Source organism: Triticum aestivum, chromosome 1B, assembly GCF_018294505.1.
Source record: "Triticum aestivum cultivar Chinese Spring chromosome 1B, IWGSC CS RefSeq v2.1, whole genome shotgun sequence".
Classification (NCBI taxonomy): domain Eukaryota; kingdom Viridiplantae; phylum Streptophyta; class Magnoliopsida; order Poales; family Poaceae; genus Triticum; species Triticum aestivum.
Window position 1 is genome coordinate 346,805,482 of NC_057795.1, and position 14,926 is coordinate 346,820,407.

Here is a 14,926-nt window from a genome sequence, read left to right on the forward strand (position 1 = left end):
AACTATCCTGACTAGGGGGCAGTACTACCGCTTGCGCGGTACTACCGCTCCCCCTTGCGGTACTACCGCAAGGCAGGAGAGTCACGGCCTGGGAAGGGCGCGGATGAAATAAATTACATCCGTGCCTACTTCCGCTGAAACTGGGGTGGTACAAAAACCCGATGCGGTACTACCGCTCACGAGCCGCGGTACTACCGTGGCGGGCGCAGATGTAAAAAATTGCATCTGCGCCTACTACCGTGACACTGCGGTACTAGGTCGGAGGGCCACGGTACTACGACTCCTAGGGAGCGGTACTACCGTGGGCCCCCGAGGTACTACCACGTTGGACGAGCGGTACTACCGTGGTGGGCGTGGATGTAAAAAATTACATCCGCCCCTACTACCGCACCGGAGCGGCACAAGGCCTGGGTGCCGCGGTACTACCGCTCCAGAGGGGCGGTACTACCGTGACACACATCGGTACTACCGCTTGTACCTAAGGTACTACCGCAAGTACAGCAGTAGTCGCCAGGTTTCCGCACAACCAAGATAACGAAGGGCAGCTCCAAAGTGCAGGGAAAGGAGGGACAAGTGTACGTGTTGATTCCACCCAAACCTTTCCGACGCGGACCCCCTCTTAATAGTACGGCTCTCCTACGACTCAAATCCACCAAAGAGAAACGTAGAACAACGACGACTCCAATAGTCTCCGAGGGGCACCGAATCGTCTCGTGCCTAGTGATGAAGTATCTGAGAGACTCAAGGCACACGATTAGTCCGCAAAAGCATTGTCATCAATCACCAAAACACCTAAGGGATAAATATGTCCTTACAATCTCCCCCTTTTTGGTGGATTGATGACAACACGGGATTTGCACATAGATAAGATAATTGAGAGCAGGGGCAAACCCCACCTCTCTAAAATATAGACGGGCTCCCCCTAGATGTGTGCACTTTAGATGAATGCTTTGGACTGCATAGCACACAGACTAGGATCAACACTCCCCCTATATTTTAGAGACCAAGGCATGATAATAAGCATAGCATAGCATGATAATAAGCATAGCATAGCATAAAGATGGCACAATATAACACAAGCTTGCTAGGATAGATAGAGTGCAGATGTCTTACACCATACGAAGTAAAGTGACCAAGGTTCAAACGAGAAAGCAGCAAATAGTTCAACTGAGAAAGCAGCAAACACATGACACACATGACTCGCAAACTCTCAAATCCCTACACTCTCTCCCCCTTTGGCATCGAGACGCCAAAAAGGCAGAGAGGACACCTACACACACAAGAGGTGGCTCAAGCAGAGAAGTCGTCCCAATCCTCTCCGTCGGACTCCTCTGCAGCTGGAATGGTCTCCTCGACATCCTCCTCAGAATCAGTCCACCTGTAGCCTTGCTTCTCCATCCACTCGGCCTCAGGAGTGATGTGCTCCTCAGACCCGCCAGACACTTCCTCACCATAGAGTTGCAAGATCTTGTTGTGCCGGCAATGACTCTCCTTGGACTCCACGTGAGTCCTGTACTGCCCCTTGGCTTGCATGCAGAAAAGAGACTTCATCTTATCCTTTAACTTCTTAGCCCATGATGGCCTAGAGACACTCTGGGAGGGCCTAGTAGTACGGCCCTCAGCAACATCTTCGGCGCCAGCATCCTCCTCATCAATAGCAGCCCTAGCAGCAGTCGCCTCGGCACGAGTAGCGGTGTTGGCCCAGTTAGATTTGATGCGCAGACAGATGGGCTCATGGCGAATCCAGACTGGAGCAAGGAACTCCTCCTCAGGGTACATCTGCTCCCAAGTCTTCGAGATTTGCCGAAACAGATAGGGCCCATAGATAGGCACCTTGTGGTTGAACACTGCAAACTGAAGCTCACACCACATGATGTGTGAGACATCAAGTGGCTGAGACTGAGTCGAACGAGCCTCCTGGCAAATGAGCATCATATCCACCATATAGGCATGAACCTTGTCTTTGTCACTGATGCGTGGGAACAAGGAGTTGCGGAAGATGCGATACATGATATCCAGAAAGGGGTTGAGTACCAAAGTTGTCTTGCCATTGGCGAGCGCCTTCTCAACCATAAACGGGGTAAGCTTGTCCTTGTTGGCAGAATCAGCATTACCAAGGGGGCGAACACCCACTGGAGTGTTAAGCCCATCATCAGGAACCTGAAGCAGATCCATGAACTCCTTCCAGGTAGCAGACAGTTGGCGGCCATTGGTCATCCAGGTCATCCTCCTTTCTTCATTAGGGTGAAAGTACACTGAGGCAAAGAACTGACATATAATCTCAGGGTCATAGTCCAGGTGGAAAGAGATCACATGCTCAATGCCAAACTGCTCCACCAAGTCCAGAGCCTCTCCAAAGTAGTCACGGAACTTGTCCTTCCTCATGTGGTGCATATCAATCCACCTCACCTCCACATAGGTATTCTGCTTGTTCTTGATGACATCCAAATAGATGTTGGTCTATGTCTTGTTCCAGAACAGCTCACAGCCTCTGATAGTGGAACGTGGATGCACATAAGGGTGAAGCTGCCTGAGACGAACATACTCAGTGGGGGCTATCTCATCCATGCCCTTAGTGGGCTCCTTGTGCTTGCTAGCAGAGGTCTTGACATTGCGCTTGGAGGCAGACGATCCCTCTGGAACTTCTCCTGGGTTGCGCAGATGCTTGGAGCCAGTGTCACGACTGGGATTGGACCAGCAAGAGCCACCACCTGAGACACACACGCAAAGCACCAAAGACACGAAGAAGATCAATGCAAACGCCACGATAAAGCACAAGAAACACATAGAAGGCATACGAGAAAGTTGGCATGCGATAGATGTGAGCCACGGTAGAACTGCCACTGTCTGCGGTACTAAAAAGTTAGTACTGCTCCAAACGCGGTAGTACCGTGCGAGGTCACGGTAGTACCGTGGCTGGAGCGGAAGTAAGCTCTTAGTACCGCACAAGGCGCGGTAGTACCGCTCCCGAAGGGCAGTAGTACCGTGCAAGCGGTAGTACCGCGCCATACGGGCGGTAGTAACGCGTCGCGTCAGATCTAACTGGTGATTTGAATCTGAAAAGAACCGCGAAACAACGGCGGTGCTACAGTGATCAGATCTAGCGCAAGACAACAATACAAGTATAAATCCTATGCAATACCACACTCCTTCATCCTACTCTTGCGGAGATTAAGCCTATGAATCTCAAGAACACACAAGCCTCCCCCAAAACCTAGAAACACCAAACACAATCAGCACGGAGAGGGAGTTGGGGAAAAACCTTGGTCCATAGCAAGAGCACGTGGTGGGGAATGATCCCACCGGTCGGAATCACGGGAGGGCAGCCGGTGGAGGAGATCCGGCGACGAACGCCGGCTCCGTTCTTGAGCGAGGGAGAGGAGGAGACGACGTGGAGAGAGAGGACATGAATGGGAATGGGGAGTTAGAACACCCCCACACGCTCGAACCGGCGCGGTAGTACCGCGTATCATCGCGGTAGTACCGCTCGGGCGGAAGTACCGCGCCGAGGCGGTAGTACCGCTCAACCAGGGGGCAGTAAAAAAATACTGCTGCGTGGTGACAGTAGTACCGTGCTCCCGCCAGCGGTAGTACCGTGGCTGGCTGCGGTAGTACTATAGCTGGCCGCGGTAGTACCGTGAGCTCAAGTCACCGCAGGTTTCAAACACGAGAGGAAAAAGCCTTTGCACGGGAACTTTTCACACACAAGAAACCACAAGAACACGCATCGACCAGAGGTAAAAAGACAACAAGAAACCACCAAGCGACAAAGCCTCTCGAGGAGAGAGGGCGGTGGCCGAAGCCACCTATGTTTGAGTTGGATGGTATGGCACTGCGAAGAATTATCCTTGGGCCCATGACCAAAACTCGTCTTTGAAGCAAAGTACCATAAAAAATGGCTAATGTGAAAGAGGTGATCTATTTATGCATAATGGGGGGAGGGAGAGTTCATTGAGAGAACAACACTCCCCCTATGTCCATGCCTACACCTAAACTACACAACAAGTTGAGTGTGGTGGGGGGTGCACGGTTTCAAGTCACATTGCTCAAATCAATGATATTTAGCTCATGCCTTAATTCGCGAAATCTTGCTTCATCCAAGGGCTTCGTGAAAATATCTGCAAGGTTATCATGAGTGTTGACATACTTGAGCTCGATCTCCCCTCGCCTAATGTGATCCCGGATGAAGTGATACCGAATCTCAATGTGCTTCGTCTTGAAGTGTTGCACCGGGTTGAGAGAAATCTTGATGGCACTTTCATTATCACACCAAAGAGGCACTTTGTCACAAATGACACCGTACTCCTTTAAAGTTTGCCTCATCCATAGGAGTTGAGCACAACAACTACCGGCAGCCACATACTCCACTTCGGTGGACGAGAGAGACACACAACTTTGCTTCTTGGAAGACCAACTTACCAAAGAGCAACCAAGAAATTGGCACCCTCCGGAAGTGGACTTCCTATCCACTTTGTCTCCCGCCCAATCGGAATCCGTGAAACCTTCAAGCTTGAAGTTTGCTCCTCTTGGGTACCATAAGCCAAAGTTTGGGGTATGAGCCAAATATCGAAAGATTCGCTTGACCGCCACAAAGTGACTTTCCTTTGGTGCGGCTTGAAAACGTGCACACATCCCCACACTCAACATGATATCCGGTCTAGATGCACAAAGGTAAAGCAAGGAGCCAATCATGGAGCGATATACCTTTTGATCCACCGCTTTACCATTGGGATCAATGTCAAGTTGGCACTTGGTAGGCATTGGTGTAGTAGCCGGCTTGACATCACTTAGCTTGAATCTTTTAAGCATGTCTTGAGTGTATTTGGCTTGGTTGATGAAGGTTCCTTCTCTTCTTTGTTTGATGTCAAAACCAAGGAAGAACTTCAACTCTCCCATCGAAGACATCTTGAACTTGGAGGTCATGAGAGCGACAAATTCCTCATTGAAAGCTTTGTTAGGAGAACCAAAGATAATATCATCAACATATAGTTGGCATACAAACAACTCCCCGTTGACCTTCTTAGTAAAAAGACTGGGGTCAATTAGCCCCACCTCAAATCCATGATCTTGTAACAACTCGGTAAGGTGGTCATACCACGCATGTGGGGCTTGTTTAAGGCCATAGAGTGCCTTATCGAGTTGATACACATGATCCAGCAAGTAGGGATCCTCAAACCCGGGGGGTTGCTTGACATAGACCAACTCATCAATAGGACCATTAAGAAAAGCACTTTTCACATCCATTTGTTGCAACTTAAAGTTGTGATGGGAAGCATAAGCAATCAACAAACGAATGGATTCAAGACGAGCAAACGGAGCAAAGGTTTCACCGTAGTCGATACCCTCGACTTGGGAGTAGCCTTGTGCTACCAATCTCGCCTTGTTGCGAATGATGTTCCCATGAGCATCTTGCTTGTTCTTGAAGATCCACTTGGTTCCAATGACGTTGTGGTTCCCCGAAGGTCTTGGCACCAATCTCCACACCTTGTTGTACTCGAAGTTGTTGAGTTCTTCATGCATGGCATTGAGCCAATCCGAGTCTTCGAGCGCCTCATAGACCTTTTGGGGTTCAACACAAGAGACAAACGCATGATGTTCACAATAGTTTGCTAATTGTCTACGAGTGCTTACCCCCTTTCTTAGGCTTCCAACCACATTTTCCATGAGATGGCCTTGGGTGGTGAGCTTGGAAGCAATCTTCGCGGCACGACGCTCTAATTCCTCATCGGATGTGGAAGGAGGAGGGTTGCCTTGATCATCTTGAGTGCCGTCATGAGCTTGTTCTTGATCTTGAGGTTGCTCTTGATCTTGAACTTGCTCGAGGGGGAGAACTTGACCTTGGGCATCATTTAGAGGTTCACCACCATCTTGAGGTTGATCTTGCCCTTGGTCTTGTTCACGAGGTTGAGGGCCTTCACTTTGTTCTTCGGAAACGTGTGGGTCTTGATGAGGTGATGGCTCTACTTGAGTAGAGCATTGTCCTTCTCCTTCGGCCACAAGGGGTTCCTCAATGGGTAGGATTTGACCAATACCCATTCTTCTTATGGCTTGGGGAGGAATTTCATCACCTACATCACAAGTACCACTTTGCTCCACTTGGGAGCCGTTATTTTCGTCAAACTCCACGTTACACGTCTCCTCAATGAGTCCGGTGGACTTGTTGAGGACACGGTAAGCATGAGAGTTTGTAGCATAACCAACAAATATGCCCTCATGAGCTCTAGCCTCAAATTTAGACAAACGAACACCTTTCTTGAGAACGAAACACTTACAACCGAACACCCGGAAGTACTTGAGGTTTGGCTTGTTGCCGGAGCGTATCTCATAAGGAGTCTTGTTCAAGCCTTTGCGAAGATAGAGCTGATTGGATGCATGACATGCGGTGTTGATGGCTTCGGCCCAAAAGTTGTATGGAGACTTGAACTCCGCCATCATGGTCCTTGCCGCATCCATCAACGTCCGGTTCTTCCTCTCCGCAACACCATTTTGTTGAAGGGTATATGGTGCAGAATATTGATGCTTGATCCCCTCATCACTAAGAAACTCATCCAAGGTGTAGTTCTTGAACTCGGTGCCGTTGTCACTTCTTATTGTCAAGATCTTTGCATCATGTTGACATTGAGCTTCATTTGCAAAGTCGATGACGGTTTGTTGAGTGTCACTCTTCCTCTTGAAGAAGTATACCCAAGTGTATCTTGAATAATCATCCACAATCACCAAGCAATACTTTCTCCCTCCAAGACTATCAAAAGATGGAGGCCCGAAGAGATCCATGTGAAGGAGCTCCAAGGGTCTCTTCGAGTAGATGATGGTTGAAGGAGGGTGAGCCTTTTCATGAAGCTTTCCTTCGATACAAGCACTGCAAGCACGATCTTTGGCAAAACTAACATTTGTTAGTCCACGAACATGGTCCCCCTTGAGAAGACTTTGCAAAGATCTCATATTGACGTGGGCTAAACGGCGATGCCAAAGCCATCCCACGTCAACTTTAGCCATTAGGCATGTCGCGGTCTTAGTGGGTCGCTCTGAAAAGTTAATCACATAGAGACTGTTCTCGACATGCCCAACAAAGGCTACTTTAAGAGTCTTGCTCCACAAGAGGGCCACGGTATCAATATCAAAGAATGTAGCAAAGCCCATGAGTGCAAGTTGACGAACGGAAAGTAAATTGAATGCAAGGGACTCAACAAGCATGACTTTCTCGATCGTTAGATCATGAGAAATGACAACCTTGCCGAGACCCAATACCTTAGAATGTGATGCATCACCCCACTCGATATTGGTTGGCATAGATGGAATCTCTTGCACGTCCACCACCAAGTCCTTGCTCCCAGTCATATGATTTGTTGCTCCACTATCGAGCAACCATGATCCCCCACCAGAAGCAAACACCTACACGAGATCAATGCTTGGTTTTAGGTACCCATTTAGTAATGGGTCCTTTGATGTTAGTAACAAGGGTCTTGGGAACCCAAATAGACCATTCAATGTACTCATGAGAAGAACCAACAAATTTAGCATAAACATGTCCATCACTAGCACGACACAACACATATGACGGGTTAAAGTCGCCGGCTTTGTTTGAGGAAATGCTTTAGCCCTTTTGGACATCAACTCCCTTCACTTTCTCCTTCTTCTTCTTAGGAGCACCCTCTCCCTCTTTCACAAACGTTTGTTTGAGAGGAGGAGGACGTTTGGTCTTGTTGTTCTTCTTCTTCTTGCTCTTGGACTTGGGTGCAAACCCAATTCCTTCTTTGGCCACAACTTCCTTTTGATTGCTCAAAAGGTCGTTGAGGTTCTTCTCATCTTGAATGCAAGTCACAAGGCCTTTCTCAAGTTGATCCTTCAACTTGGCATTCTCCTCCACAAGATGCACATGCTCACAACACGGGTTAGTAGCACATGCATTATCAATTAATACCATATGAGGAAAGGTGGCCTTTTCCTTGATTAGCTTAACTTGGAGTTGAGCATGAGACTCTTTGAGGTTAGCATGAGTACCCTTCAAGACCTTGTGGGCCTTGTCAAGTATCTCAAACTCCTCTTTGAGTCTAGCATGATCAACCCCAAGTTTAGCCTTCTTGGAGGTTAGCACACGAGACACGACAAGAGCATGATCAAGATCTTTCTTTAACTTAGCATGGTCATCATTGTGTGACTCCTCAAGAGTCAAACGATGCACACGCTCTTCCTCAAGAGCATTAGAGAGATCCGATATTTCATCGGCATAGTCACGACTATGACCTTCCATCTTGGAGATGGTTTCTTCGTGAGCCTCGATCATGTCATTGGCCTCACCAAGTTGTTCCAAGAGAGCAACAAAGTGCTTCTTGGACTTTCCCTTGAGCTTACTCATAAAAGACTCAAATTCATTCACTTCCTCATTAGACTCAACATGTTCATCAATGCAATCCTCCAAGGAGGGATTAGTAATGATGGTGGTTGTGATGTTGGGGGTTACCTTGTTTGAAGCTTTAGCCATGAGGCATCTGGCGGTGATGTTTTCGTTGGGTGATTCGAAGAGAGACACCCGGGGTGTAGTAGCAATGGCAACGGACGCCATGGCCATTGCTTCTTCATTTTCATCATCATCGTCATCCTCTTGGTATTCTTCTTGAACCACCAACCCACGAGTGGGAGTCTTCTTGGCGAAGTTGTTCTTGTTGGGGAAGGACTTAGCTTTGTCTTTTCGGATGAACTTGCCACCGTTGTCTTCCCGCTTCTCGTAAGGACAATCCGCAACGAAATGGCTCACATTGCCACAGTTGAAGCAAGTTCTAACTCGTTTCTTGCCCTTGACACCACTTGAGTTGTTCTTGTTGAAGTTGGGTCTTGAACTCTTCTTGCTCCAAAATTGTCTTGAAGCAAGGGCCATGTGCTCATGGTAATCAAACTTGGTGTCTTCGGGGTTGCTTTCCTCATCTTCTACTTCTTCCTCTTCTTCCATAGTAACCTTGGCCTTCAAAGCAAGGTTAGGCTTCTTTGCCCTTTGAGAACGGAGCACCGCATTGTCGGCGGTCTTGTCCAAGATGCTCATTGCAACAAACTCATCCAACACTTCACTTGAGGTCATGGAGTGGAAGTCCGGTTGTTGACGAATGACGGAGGACATGGCCTTGTTGTAGGGCATCATGGCCTTGAGGAACTTCCGCTTGATCCAATTGTCATCCGTGTCCTTGCTTCCATGATCTCGAAGTGCGACCGCGAGTTTGGTCACTCTTCGAAAGAGCTCACGAGATTCTTCATCTTCTTTCATTGCAAACTCATCGGCTTCATCTTGCACCACTTCATAGTTGGAGCATTGAATGCTAGCACTTCCACGATAGAGACCCTCGACACATTTCCATGCTTCTTTAGCCATGACATGGGGTCGAAGATGAGGGAGATCTTTGGGAAGGATTGCATCTTGGATGATGAAGAGGGCACTCTCATTGAATTGATTGTCCACGGCTTCTCGAGGGGTGAAGTTGCTTGGGTCATGAGGATAAAAACCTTCTTCAATGATTCTCCAAAGGTTAGTGTTCACATGTTTCAAATGACGCTTAAAGCGATAGACCCAAGAATCAAAATCTTCATGTTTCACATATTTAGGAGGAGGACCGGCATGATTCAAATGAGTAGAGGGGATTGGCCCTCCATAAATTGGAAGTTCCACATGAGCAAAGATGCCGGTACCATTTCTACCACTAATAGAAGGACTCTTATCAATGTTAGCTTCCCCCTTGTCGGAGGGAGCATCCGTCACCTTGTTGGTGGGATCACCCACTTTCATCGGCGAGGTAGATTGTTTAAGTCCTTCTAGGAATTCCTTAAACATGTCCTTGACCTCGGTCGTCATGGAGGTTTTCAATGTTTCCAAAGCCACATTGAATTACTCACGTGAGATCGAGTTACCCCCATCTCCCGTAGATGAGATCGGATTCGCACCGGAGTGCTCTCCCACCTCATCTACGACATCAACCATACTCTTTGGACGGTAAAGTCCTTAAAAAGAGACGAGGCTCTGATACCAATTGAAAGGATCGATATGGTTGACTAGAGGGGGGGTGAATAGGCAACTAACAATTTTTAAGCTTTTCTTTACCAAATTAAACTTTGCAACAAAATAGGTTGTCTAGATGTGCAGCTAGGTGAGCAACCTATATGATGCAATAACAACTAGCACACAAGCAAGCAAAGGATGTAAAACAAGTAGGCTTGCAAAAGTAAAGGCACGAAATAACCAAGAGTGGAGCCGGTGGAGACGAGGATGTGCTACCGGAGTTCCTTCCTTTTAAGGGGAAGTACGTCTCCGTTAGAGCGGTGTGGAGGCACAATGCTCCCCAAGAAGCCACTAGGGCCACCGCATTCTGCTCACGCCCTCACACGATGCGAGATGCCGTGATTCCACTATTGGTGCCCTTGAAGGCGGCGACCGAACCTTTACAAACAAGGTTGGGGCAATCTCCACAACAATCGGAGGCTCCCAACAACAACAACACCACGAAGCTTCACCACAATGGAGTATGGCTTCGAGGTGACCTCAACCGTGTAGGGTGCTCAACACCCAAGAGTAACAAGATCCGCAAGGGATAAGTGGGGGGAATCAAATATCCTGTGGTGGAAGTGTAGATCGGGCCCTTGTCACCCAATCCCGAGCAAATCAACAAGTTTGATTGGCTAGGGAGAGAGATCGGGCGAAAATGGAGCTTGGAGCAACAATGGAGCTTAGAGGTGGAAGAGGTAGTCAACTAGAGGTAGAAGACACCCCTTATATAGTCGTGGGAAAAATCCAACCGCTATCCACATGTTCAGCCTGCGACACACGGTACTACCGCTCCAGGGGCGCGGTACTACCGCAAGGCTGCGCGGTACTATCGTGGAGGACCACGGTACTACCGCGACAGCAGCACAGGCCGAAACTATCCTGACTAGGGGGCAGTACTACCGCTTGCGTGGTACTACCGCTCCCCTTTGCGGTACTACCGCAAGGCAGGAGAGTCACGGCCTGGGAAGGGCGCGGATGAAATAAATTACATCCGTGCCTACTTCCGCTGAAACTGGGGTGGTACAAAAACCCGACGCGGTACTACCGCTCATGAGGCGCGGTACTACCGTGGCGGGCGCGGATGTAAAAAATTACATCCGCGCCTACTACCGTGACACTGCGGTACTAGGTCGGAGGGCCACGGTACTACGACTCCTAGGGAGCGGTACTACCGTGGGCCCCGCGGTACTACCGCGCTGGACGAGCGGTACTACCGTGGTGGGCGCGGATGTAAAAAATTACATCCGCCCCTACTACCGCACCGGAGCGGCACAAGGCCTGGGTGCCGCGGTACTACCGCTCCAGAGGGGCGGTACTACCGTGACACACAGCGGTACTACCGCAAGTACAGCAGTAGTCGCCAGGTTTCCGCACAACCAAGATAACGAAGGGCAGCTCCAAAGTGCAGGGAAAGGAGGGACAAGTGTACGTATTGATTCCACCCAAACCTTTCCGACGCGGACCCCCTCTTAATAGTACGGCTTTCCTACGACTCAAATCCACCAAAGAGAAACGTAGAACAACGCCGACTCCAATAGTCTCCGAGGGGCACAGAATCGTCTCGTGCCTAGTGATGAAGTATCTGAGAGACTCAAGGCACACGATTAGTTCGCAAAAGCATTGTCATCAATCACCAAAACACCTAAGGGATAAATATGTCCTTACAGAGGTGCACGGTGTCTTGTGTTGAGGTGTTCTTGTCGGGATTTACTTGGCGTTGTAGCAGTGTCGGGGTTTATGGATGTTGTGCATTTGAAGAGTTTGGCGAGGGCCGGCTGTGCGGTTGTGGGATTTCTTGCCATGTGTGTAATTAGTCTGTACTTTGTTTGTGTAGGTTTTCACCTGGTTTTTCTGAGGCAAAATTTTTACCTCTGTTTAAAAAAATCTCAATTTTGAAAACGAAGTTGGGTCAGCGACCATATGTCCATCAGTGCATACGTTAGCATCGCAGCAGCTCACCTATAACTGCTGAGACAATCAAATCCCGCGGGGGCAAACTGAACTGCACGAGATCTTTACAGAAGTGGAAAAATCCAGCTAGCTTGGACACATGATATTTCGTTAAGATTAGTCCACTTGATGAGTAATGACGATGATGAAGGCATGATTATCTTTGTTGATGATGATGAGCTGGGCAGCGAGAAGACTACACATCTCATCTTTCTGCCAAATCATTCCAGCTCCGTTGTGCCAGAGATGTACGTGGAGGAGCCCATTGCACAGCGTCCACGGAACACATCCGGACCATCTTTAAACTAATCGTCAGTAGTTTAATGGCGATAGATATATACAGATTCATCGTCCATAAATAAGACGGCGACAGATTAGGCCGACGCACGAAGGAATCCAGCCTGATCCCCAGCGGTGCAAACGTGCGCACGTCTCTCGCCGGATAAACATATCTACTATGCATCTCACCTCCCGTCCGGGCAGCTAGCTCCCCTCCAAGTCGCCGTCCGTCCGCGTCGCCGTGCCGGCGACATCGCCGTCGCCGGCCAGAAAGAAACCATTTCGTGATCTCGAAGTTAAACTCCGCGACACGCCTCGTCCATTTCGCTGCCCATCCACGCACGAACACGACGCGCCGGCCGGTGTCATCTATCGGCCGTCGACTGCAAACCACTGCGCCTGTCGCGTGTCCATCTGCACCTGTGTTTGTATGTCTGAATGGATCTTCAAAGTGCCCGCCAGGCACCACGAACGGCTTGGGCCGCCTCCCTGCCAAGCGTACGATATCCGGCCGTTTTGTGACCCATCGTGGCCGACCTGTGAAAGATCAATCGTGCACGCGGGAAGTGACAACTGTTGTGAAAAACACAGCAGCCGGGACGTAAAAGAGCGAGAGAAGGTGCGCCACCTAATCTGGACCAATCAATCTGTACACTACATCCAGCCAACCTCGCCCGTTAAAGTTGTTGATCGATGTGCTGTGCTGTGCTCTCCCCTCTCTCTTCTTGTGGCCGCTACATATATACTCTTGCGTTGGCTTTAGTTTGCCAGCCACCACGTCCGACCAGCACAAACAAGACTGTACTCTGGGCTCCTCTGACTCCGTGTCTTGCTAAAATATCTTTGGTCGACTCGTTGCGAGGTTGATCAGATGGCGGAGGAAGCGAAGCAGGATGTGGCGCCACCCGCGCCGGAGCCGACCGAGGACGTCGCGGACGAGAAGGCGGCGGTTCCGTCGCCGGAGGAGTCTAAGGCCCTCGTTGTCGCCGAGAGTACGTTGCTTGATGCATGTTGCATGGTTAGCGGCGGGGAACTACATGGTCAGGTCAGGGGTGCTAACCCTTTTTCATGTTTCTCTCCTTCAGATGACGCTGAGAAGCCTGCAGCTACAGGGGGCTCACACGAACGAGGTACTGGGTCTTCCTCATCCAAGTCGGAAATCAACCATATATTCTAGCAGTTATGAGTAATTAAAAAAACTGATGTGCAACTCTGCCACTTCTTCAGATGCTCTGCTCACGAGGGTCGCGACCGAGAAGAGGATTTCGCTGATCAAGGCATGGGAGGAGAACGAGAAGGCCAAAGCCGAGAACAAGTGGGTCTCCTGTTCTTTCTAAATTTTCACGAGTAACCACCACCAATGATATTCACCGAGATGGCTCCATTTTTATCCGCATTCAGATTTTAACTTCCGTTGCACCCAGAATTCAGATATCAGGTGCTTCATCACCTCGTGTCTCTCATTTAAGCCCTTTTTTTTACTTTCTCGTGTCACGCAGGGCCGTGAAGTTGCTGGCGGACATCACCTCGTGGGAGAACTCCAAGGCCGCGGAACTGGAAGCCGAGCTCAAGAAGATGCAAGTAAGTTTGAGCTCCCACTTACCATAGGCGACGCCATTTAGTACTACTCGCACGTAAGCTATTACTGATTCGCACGGAACGTTTTGGGGGAACCTACGTACGTGCAGGAGCAGCTGGAGAAGAAGAAGGCGCGCTGCGTGGAGAAGCTCAAGAACAGCGCCGCGACGGTGCACAAAGAGGCGGAGGAGAAGCGTGCCGCGGCGGAAGCGCGGCACGGCGAGGAGATCGTCGCGGCGGAGGAGACCGCCGCCAAGTACCGCGCCAAGGGTGAGGCGCCGAAGAAGCTGCTCTTCGGCAGAGGATAGATATCGCTTCATCTTCAGCTTCTCTCTGTTTGACCGTTGCAATGTCTCCTGCCCATGGCATCACTTGTGTATTTATCTTTGGGTGTGATCTTAGTTTGTATGGTATCATCAATTGCGTCGTGATGTAATTTGTGATTATTTCGTGGGATACTTGGGTGTACTGTATAAAGATGGAGTAGTCTTTTCGTGCACACAACACTATAACAATATCTGATACTGTTAAAGCAAATAACCCGCATTCAGAATCATTTTTGTGTGTTGAAGGGTTCGAAAATAATAATATTTTTGTTAACAAATTGCTAATTTGATCACATGACATCCTATATAGCTGATACTCACTAACTCTAATTTTCTCAACATGCAACTCTCCACATCACCAAATGTGCCATGTCATCACCCATTAATACTATTTGGTCGTCGTCCACTAACACTATTTTGTACCACATGCATACCCAAATTTAACTATTGTAACTACAATGGTCTAGCATACACACACACTTGCTTCGGAAAATAATAGGTTTTGACTTAGATCATTTCTTTCATACATAAATCATTTTTCTCGAATATGCACGAGTGTGCATATCATATATTATAGAAGAAAAGGCAAAGAGTGCCTCCACCGTTGGTTACATGAATTCTATTACATGCTAATCCTCCGCACTCACCCACCTCTCTACCCTACAAAAGAAGGGAGTTACATTCCCTTTTAGTAGACCCACAGAGGACCAGACTACACCCTCCTCTCGCACTCTTTGCAACAGTTGCTCAATAGATGGCCGAGCTC

The 14,926-nt window shown here is 48.9% G+C and overlaps 1 protein-coding gene across 1 annotated transcript; it reads left to right on the forward strand.

The window, feature by feature from the left end:
- The first annotated feature begins 12,912 nt into the window (after positions 1–12,912).
- On the forward strand, positions 12,913–14,390 carry LOC123123168 (remorin). The gene is made up of 5 exons (XM_044543636.1): positions 12,913–13,248; positions 13,342–13,386; positions 13,484–13,571; positions 13,756–13,837; positions 13,945–14,390. Exons 1-5 carry the CDS (start codon positions 13,128–13,130, stop codon positions 14,140–14,142), a joined length of 534 nt encoding a protein of 177 aa, XP_044399571.1. The 5' UTR covers positions 12,913–13,127; the 3' UTR covers positions 14,143–14,390.
- Positions 14,391–14,926: the final 536 nt, after the last annotated feature.